The sequence below is a fragment of the Drosophila hydei genome, unplaced genomic scaffold, assembly GCF_003285905.1.
Source record: "Drosophila hydei strain 15085-1641.00,03,60 unplaced genomic scaffold, DhydRS2 tig00000172-arrow-pilon, whole genome shotgun sequence".
In the NCBI taxonomy this organism is placed as follows: domain Eukaryota; kingdom Metazoa; phylum Arthropoda; class Insecta; order Diptera; family Drosophilidae; genus Drosophila; species Drosophila hydei.
This window is the reverse complement of record NW_022045682.1, coordinates 3,586,997-3,595,806: the sequence shown is the minus strand read 5'-3', so window position 1 is coordinate 3,595,806 and position 8,810 is coordinate 3,586,997. Positions and strand designations below refer to the sequence as shown.

General features: G+C 35.4%; 1 protein-coding gene across 1 annotated transcript; it reads left to right on the top strand.

The window, feature by feature from the left end:
• The first annotated feature begins 1,168 nt into the window (after positions 1-1,168).
• Positions 1,169-1,899, top strand: LOC111595863 (putative odorant-binding protein A5). Its single transcript, XM_023309778.2, has 2 exons — positions 1,169-1,312; positions 1,366-1,899. Exons 1-2 carry the CDS (start codon positions 1,169-1,171, stop codon positions 1,849-1,851), a joined length of 630 nt encoding a protein of 209 aa, XP_023165546.2. The 3' UTR covers positions 1,852-1,899.
• The last annotated feature ends 6,911 nt before the right edge of the window (positions 1,900-8,810 follow it).

Sequence of the window (8,810 nt, the reverse complement as noted above, 5' to 3'; positions counted from 1 at the left end):
TCAGCAAGAGCTCACATAGTTTTTGCAAATTATTTACATCACTTGGCATCTTTTTTTCTTTTTTCGTAATTTTTTTTAATTGCTATGCAAATTCTTTAAGTTTTGCATGCACTGTGAATTGGCAAAAAACACAATTGATTACCTCTTTTAATTAATGCAAATTTCTTATTTAAATTACTGCCTATAAACGGGCATTTTTTAACAAATTTAAAACTGTCGAAAATAAGTTTTGGAAACAACTGTGAAGTGGGCTGAACGAATGATAAAATGGCACATAAAAAAAGTTGAAAATTATGGTTAAGTAGTTGCATATTGTTACAATAAATATTTAATTTCAAATGGGCATTCCTTTAATAGATTTAACCTTGTATCTGCGAGAAACTTGCTTAAGTTGGGTATACAAAAATTTAATAAAAATATAATGCATTGCCTTGATTCTTATTAACTTGCTTATTAAATTAATTATTATATATTTTATTATTCTATATTATTAATAATATTTATATTAATTATAAAATGCTTTATTTATTATATTTTTTAAGATTATTAATGTTCAAGCTAGTAGCTCCATAAAATAGTTTATCGAGGACACAAAAATATTTAAATATATAAAAAAAACAATAAAGTAATTTTCAGTAATATTTTTCCTCTTTTCATTATTAAATTTTGCGCTTCATCAGTTTTTCATCAGCTCACGGAGTAATGCCTAAGTTCAAATTATTATTTCAACAACATTTTGAAAGAATATTCTATATATGCTTTTAAAAATCTATAAAATTGATATGCAACATATTTGAACACAATATGCATTCAAGTATAATCAGATTTCGGGAATCATGCGCAATGCTAATCAAAAGCATTTTACAGATATTATTTCCTATTTCCTGCCATATCATGATCAAAGCGTCAATTTAATTTAATTTGTTAAGCAACAAAAGCGACTCACATTATACAAATTGCCGCATCGTTCCATAAAGTATGAAACATATATCTATGGATATATAAATGCAAATATTTGCACAAGTTTCACAAATTATGGCAAATTGCTCGCTCAATTTTCTTAATTATATTTGCGCTGACAATTTGAGTCGACGATTAGCGGCAAGCCATATCGATTCGCGGACTATAAAAGCTGTGCGCTCCGCTTGACGAGTCGAGAGCGCTTGCAATGTGTGCCCTGTTTGTTGTCTGTTTGTTGTGCGTGCTGTGCATGGGTTGGGCGGAGGAGGAGGAGCTGAATGTGCGTCGCATTATGAAGGAGCTGGCTGTGATACCCGATGTGCTCAAGGAGCCGCCGCAGGAGCTGCTAAAGGTATGTCGCATATGTCACGCAGAATGGCAACTGAATGCTGCTTTGCATTTCAGCTGCGCTTTGAGAGCGGCATCGACATCGAGGAGGGCAAGACGTACACGCCTACAGAGCTCAAATTCCAGCCGAAACTCGATTGGAATGTCGATACGGAATCCTATTATACGATCATAATGCTAAGTCCCGATGCGCCCAGCCGCGAGTATCCCATCTATCGCTCCTGGCTCCACTGGCTGGTGGTCAATGTGCCCGGCTTGGATGTGGCTAAGGGTCAACCGCTATCCGAATACTTTGGTCCGATGCCGCCCAAGGACAGCGGCCTCTTGCGCTACGTGGCGCTCGTCTACAAGCAGTCGGACAAACTGGACTTTGAGGAGAAGAAAATGGAGCTGAAGAGCGCCGAGGATCACAGCAATTTTGATTTGGAGAAATTCACAAGGAAATACGACATGAACGTCCCCTGCGCCGGCAATGTATTTCAATCCAAGTGGGATGACTATGTGCCGGAGCTGATGAAGATGCTGTACGATATAAGTGAGTGAAGCACTAGAGCACGTTTCCAAAAATTTGGTGTAGGGTTCCTGTACTATAAACATCAATAACATATATTCAACTGTAAAATATCTATGTAATAAAATTAGTATTTTGCTGTGGTTGCCATTTGCTTCTAAATGGTGAAACTAATGCTGTACAGAGTGAGAATCTGCTAGAAAGTTGAGGACTACGAGCTGAGTCGAATTTAATTTATCAGCCATTTATCATTTATTAAGCATTTTGTTAAACTTATCTCTTGCCGCTGCTTGCTTTATTAGTTGCAAGTTTTGAGAATCTCCGAGAAAGGCGCAAAATGGCTGTTATCCATTAATTTACAATAAATTGCGATCAGCTTTTCAATGAACTTCTATGAACTTCCTTTAGACAGTCTCCAGTTTTTTATCTAAGCTGATAAAACTTAATGAAAAATGGCACAGAAAATTGCTCAATGATAAAGAAAATGCCTGCACCTTGGCTCTGTTTGACTTTGCTCGAATTCACAGTTCGTAAAGTCTCAGTTTGCAGCTCGAGAGTGGAAAAAGCTGAGGTACCAGTGCCTAATCGAAATTTAACTAACTTTTACTTAGCTAGAAAGCTGACGCAAAACTCTACCTAACACCCAGCTACCCCCAACAACAACAACATTGATTGACTTGCTACATTTTCAAAGTGCTTCAACAGCTATGCAGCGCAGCTATCGCTTTGCAGTCGCAGAAAAGTCACTTAAACTTTGCAATCATGATACGCCGTAATGCTAGATTTCCATTTATATTTCCGCCAACTCGCTCCCTGCCTCACAACCACTGCGAAACAAGTGTTAAAGGTGCAACATAAGAGTCTGTGTAATGCGAGAGTCAAGTTGGCTTAGAGCTAAGGGTCTGGCCCAACTCAAATAGTAACTAAACGCAGGGCACAAAGCGTTTTGTGGCAAACGGCAAATAACCTTAAGGTTAAGATTACAAGGTAATTTGATTCAATTCCACTGATAGGCGTGCCAAGAGCAACAACAAACAGTCAACTCTCAAGACTGGGGCCAATTTCAATGGCAATTTCCCAGCTCTCCGAGATGACAATGTCAAGATAGCAATTGTTGCAACATTGCCGCCAGCCAGCCAAAACAAAGTCTTCCTCTTCTTCTTCTTCTCAATTTTTTTAGAAGTATTTGGCTCTTGTTCTTTACTTCTTGATTTTGCTTATCAGTTTGTGTATAAATTTGCCTTTATTTTGACATATTTAGTGGGCTGCTTTGGCTCAATGATAAGGCCAAAAGGCAGCTCATGTGCTACATACTTGTACAAGCTGCCAGTCCATTAAAATGCAATATAAAGCCAATAACTAAGTGAAGGCTGTCTAAAGAAACTTTTCAAGCAATTTGCGAACTAAATTTTAAGCTCTATTTATGTGGGTCAAATATTAACTTGACTTGGTTTAGCTGAGAACATTTTAGGAAGTTAAAATAAGACTGGCGGAATTTATAGTGAAATTTATGCAATATATTTAAGCATGAAATATGCATTTTGTAACTCCCTTTTATTTTTTACTAATAATAAAAATCTATTTTAAATACAGAAATTAAATATATGTAAATGTATTTAATATTTACATTAAATGTATTACTCAATACAAAATTCTTAAGAGATTACCAAACAGTTCGAAGTTAAGCTAAACATAAAATAAATTCTCTATATATTTATTTTTCTATATTTTATTTTGAAATTTAGTTTAAAAATCTTAAATACTACGAACTTTATTAAAAATTGTGTTATTAAAAAAAATAAAATAAAATAATTAAAACTAAAAAAATATTTTGAAAAATATAAATATTTTGTTAAAAATAAAAATATAAAAAATTTTTCATTTTTAAAATTTATAACATTTATATATATAATTTGTAATATTTATAAACACTAAAATACCTTATGTAAATATTGATGTATGTTTGAAAATATATATATTAGTTAAACCAAAATATTAGCTACAGAAAAGACTCACCTTTTGCCCCAAACAAAAGCCAATTCATGCCAATCAATTTGTTTTCTCGCAACTCATAGCTTACTTGTCTCACCCTCGCGTTATACAACACTGTTTAGTATGCATTCTATGCACTTGCCCAACACTACTAGAAGAAGAAGAAGTAGCAGAAGTAGTTGAAGTAGAAATGGCGACCCACTTAAAGTGCTAACGATTAATTTCACGCTGGCCTGGTCGCACTTTTCATACATTTTGAATGCTCCCTCGGAAGCGGCAGCAGCAGCAGCAACAGCGCACATGGCGTATGAGTAATCTGCAGCTATGGCACTGTGGCCAAATCCCTTAGCAGTAGCGCAATTGTAGTTGTAGCTTTCAGCTGTGTAAAAAGTTGAGCAAGTTTCTTCATATTATTTATCCCATGTGACAAATTTGCTGCAGCAGATTTTTGCCTCTAGCCATAAATTATGCCAAGCAGAGAAAAATTCCAAAAAAAAAAAAAATTACGAATTATATAAAAGAAAGAGAAAAGGCGGAAACTTTTTGAGTTTTATCAAAAGTTTGCTTGCACGTTTTAATTTAATAATCGTTGTCGCAGTCGTTAAGCTGAGCCAAAGTTTCAGCTCCCGAGCGGCCGTTCTTGATAGTTGAGCTGCATTTACATTTGCTTAATAGCCGCCCAATGAGTGAGTGGGCACTTAATTGATGAGCCGTGTTATGTGTGCTAGCTGCAGTTGAATAAATAAAGGCCACACTTGTTGTTGTTGTACGGTTTTGCATTATTTATTGTTTGAATCAATGACTGTGACACTTGGAAGCGTTCAATATGCGAAGCTCTTGCACTTGCATATTGTATAACATTTCAAATGCATGCCTGACAAACCAAGCAAATGACAGCACACAGGACACAGCAGCATCAACAGCAGCTGGACTAGTATCCTTCAACCAGGATACAACCAGGACCCAGTGCTGCTGCTGCTGCCACTGCTGCCACTGCTGACGTTGTCGTTTCTGTCACACAGTTAAAATGTGATAAATTCCATTAAGTGACAGCCACACACACAGACACAGACACGCAGCAAGAAATCCATTTTGTGGGCTCAAATCAAAATGTACCCGCACACACACACACAGGCACACCCGCACAAATTCTAAACATCAACTTGAAACTTCATGTTCACATTGAAAGCCAAACTGCCACCAACAGACATTTGTACGCATCGCATATTGAAATTGTAATTTGATTTCTGCCTTTTGCCACCAACAACAACAGCAGCAATAACAACGCTTCAGCTGTTCAGCTCTCGGGTTCGCTCTCTCCCCCTCTCTTTCTATATATGTCAGCTATTCGTAGTGCAATAGAGTTCTCTATAATTTAGTCCAAAAATCGTTTTGCTGTTGTTTCACAACTGGAATGTCTCTTAATCAAATTTGAAGATCAAATATTTTCAAGCTCTGAGTTTGACTTTTATAAATAGATGTGATAATAGAGCAATGCATCGGTCTTTAAGAGTAAAAGCTAGGGCAAGCTTTAGGCACAATTTAATGAACTATTGTTGAACATGTTTACAGATTTTATGGCTTGAAATCTTGACTTGATCGTAAGCAAAAACTTATACGAATATTCTTATTAAAATCTTAAGAAAATATATATGATAGCTTACATTATCTGAACATTCTGAACAATTCGCATTAACATAAAGTAAAAGTAAAATTTATTTCTTATATTTAAAGAGCATTCGAGTTCGATCATCAACGCTTCGAGCACTTGCTAAGAGAATGAAGTCAGCTTCCATTGTTATGCATGTTTGCTCAATGGCATGAAACTATGTATGCAGAGAGCCTCGATTTCAAACGACTTAACAGGTGCCAAATATTTTGTACACAAATTGAGTGTAACCAGGAAATGAGTTAAGTTTTCAAAGTAAAAGCAAAATATGCAACAATTGAATTTTCAACAGCTCAGCAAGAGTTGCAAACAGTAGCAAATAAGAGAGTCTCTTCCATAACATGGCTGTCGAAGGTAAGCAAGGTAAGCGCATATTATGTTTTAAATATTTTTAGCCTTAACTTGATATAAAACATTAGAAACAGGCAAAGTTGAATAATAAATATAACTTAACTGCAGAAATACTTAGACTTTCAATAGAAAACTTGCAGAGAAAGAGAGAACGAGCTAGTCTTCTGGCTAAAAAAAATTTCCTTAAAGTTTTCTTTAAACTGTATTTAAATAACGCCATAATAATTGACAAGAAAATAATTAATGCTGATTACTTTTTACTCAAATGCGTTTTATTAAATACATTCTTAAATACTTCAGTCGAGTGCAACGGATGTCAGCTCTAACTCTTGGCTGCATCTGCTGGCAAACGGACAAAGCCTCGCGGCGCACTTAAATCATTATTTAATTTTAATTTTAAATGCGCTTTTTTCTCTCGGATCGGGCCATGCGTTGCGCGCCGTGAACAAAGCACTGGGCAAATAAATAAAGTAAAATGCCAAACTCATTACAAGGCAACTGGCGAATGGACGACAAGTGGCTGCGTCACGGCAGCAGGCAACACGGCAACAAGTCGACTACAACAATGCAACTGCTGCTGCTGCTGCTAAAAAAAAAAAGAGAAAAAATGGCCAACAATGCGCCGCTCAAAAGGCACAATGCTGGCTCAACACACACACACACACACAGCTGCCTCACCTGCCACTGCCGCTGCGCTGCTGCTGCTGCTCGGTTGGCTGCATTGTTCGGTGGCAGTGGCCAAACGCTGGCGGCAATGGCGGCGTCGCCTCCATTGGGGCATTGATGCCAGGTGACAGACGGGAAAAACTGCCTCGCTAAAGTCTATGTGTGTGCGAGCTGTGTGTGTGTCTGTGCATGGGCATAACATTTTCAGACCGCAACCAGGCATGTTTTCAAGCTAATTGCCCGCTATTTACATTTTAAATTGAAAAACTTAAAAGCAAATGAATATGCAGAAGCAGAGCCAATCTTTAGTTTAGCTAAACTTCAGCTGAGCTTAGCATGTTAACGTAATTGTATGGCAAAACTATTCGACTACATTAAAATGGTAATGAATAATGTTCAAAATATATAACTAATTTAGAAAATTTAACTGCAGAACAAAATGACTTATGGAATATAAGCAAAGTTTTTCTGAAGTTTTTTATTAGTATACTTTAACTATTATTTATATAAATTTATATATATATATATCAATTATTTTCATTAATAAGGTAGTATTTTTAAAGGATCTGATCCAATCCAAACTGATTCCAGAACACACTGCAACTGTTGTGGGCTTCAGGCAGCTGAGCAATACCTTCTTCTATGCTAGACAATTTCAAACTGATTTATTTCCTATATGAAGCGCAGCTAGCACATAGGAGGGCGAGCACCGGCAGAGCAATTGCAATGAGCACAACACTACCGCTCTCATCACTCCAACTGCTACTCCTAACAGTAGTAAATCTTACTTGAAATTTTTAAGCAATTATTAAACTTTTAGATTTTGCTTCCTTAATATGATATGCACTTTAATATATATAATATAATATAATAATATATATAATATATAAATACTCAAATTTGCTATAAAGAAAAACTTAGCTTATATTACTTGTAACTAAAGGCATTTATGGCTTCTAATATATAACAACAATTGTTGTTATAATTTATAAAGAATTATGTATTTAAGTGAAACAAAAGTCAATACGATATAAGTGAAGAGAATTCTGAAATTCTTCTCCATGAAGAGCACCGCAATAAAACTCAACTGAACTTCGTTCTCTTCAGCGTCAAGTGAGCTGTATTTTTTTCTGTTTATTTTAAGCTGACATAAGCGCAAAATATAATGAGAATGCATAAGTGATGAGGGTACTCAGTTGCCCGCTCTTACAAATGCTCTTAAAATATACTCAAATGCCTTAACATTTATATGTAGTTTATTATTTCCTTAGAGTAGAGATAAGTGAAACCATAGAGGAAACAGAGATATACTAAATAAGCTGAATTTTAAGAGGCAATCCAAGCAATAATTGTAGCTAACTTCAAAATAAGCCTTCTTAAATAAGCTAAAGATGCAAGTGTACAAAATACGTGGTAGGTACCTAGAGTCAAAGTTTTTTAAGGACGAGCAGTGGCTCATGATTCGTTGATAAACAATTTAAGCAAGGCTAGGGTTTTAAGAAGTAAAGTGACTTTGATCTTTGATATCGGAAAGGCACAGCTGTGTCCATAAATTATATAAAAAATGAATTCTTACACCTGCTTAACTTAAATATTTTTGAGAGGGACTTATCAAGTCAATAGATAATTAGTTAAGAAAAATTTAATTCATTTTGAAAAATAAACTTTTGTGATTTTCGTATTTTTAATAAGCTTATATTAAGCTTTTAATTATATTGCAGATAATCAGTTTTTTGTGTATATTCCTAAGAGTCTATCAAATATTCACAATAAAATAATAATTCACCCTCATCTTATTTTTTTAATATTATATACATTTACATTTCTGCTCTTGCTCTTCTAGTCTTAGTAAATACATCTTGTTGTCGTTGCAACCATATTTTCAATCAAGAATCTCTACACAATATCCACAGCCTATACCTACCTTAACCCGCCTCTAGCCTACATTTAAAATGAATTTCCTATTTCGACTTCTTTGCCACACAGTCAACAGCTGGCAAGAGTTTTGCTCAGTTTGCTGTTCATTTGCGCCTATGTCATGCACAGACTTTAAAAATATGCCCCTGTCAAAATGATCTATCTGGCTAATCATACGCCCAATACTCGTGCGGAAGAAGTCAAAACTTCGGCATACGGCAAACATATTTTTATAAATATTGAAAAAAATAAACGAAAAGTGTAAAAAATGTGCAAACATTAAAAAGATTTAAGTAAATTTGTCTTGCTGCGTGTGCCCATCAATAACTTTGCGCTGCCAGAATATTTGAGTTTTGGCGAGGGCTGTTACAATATTTTTTGCAATGGCAGGGCAAC

Coding starts and splice junctions, on each gene's coding strand:
- LOC111595863 (XM_023309778.2), top strand. CDS start 1,169: ATGTGTGCCCTGTTTGTTGTCTGTTTGTTGTGCGTGCTGTGCATGGGT. Junction 1,313..1,365: donor CGCCGCAGGAGCTGCTAAAG/GTATGTCGCATA, acceptor TTTGCATTTCAG/CTGCGCTTTGAGAGCGGCAT.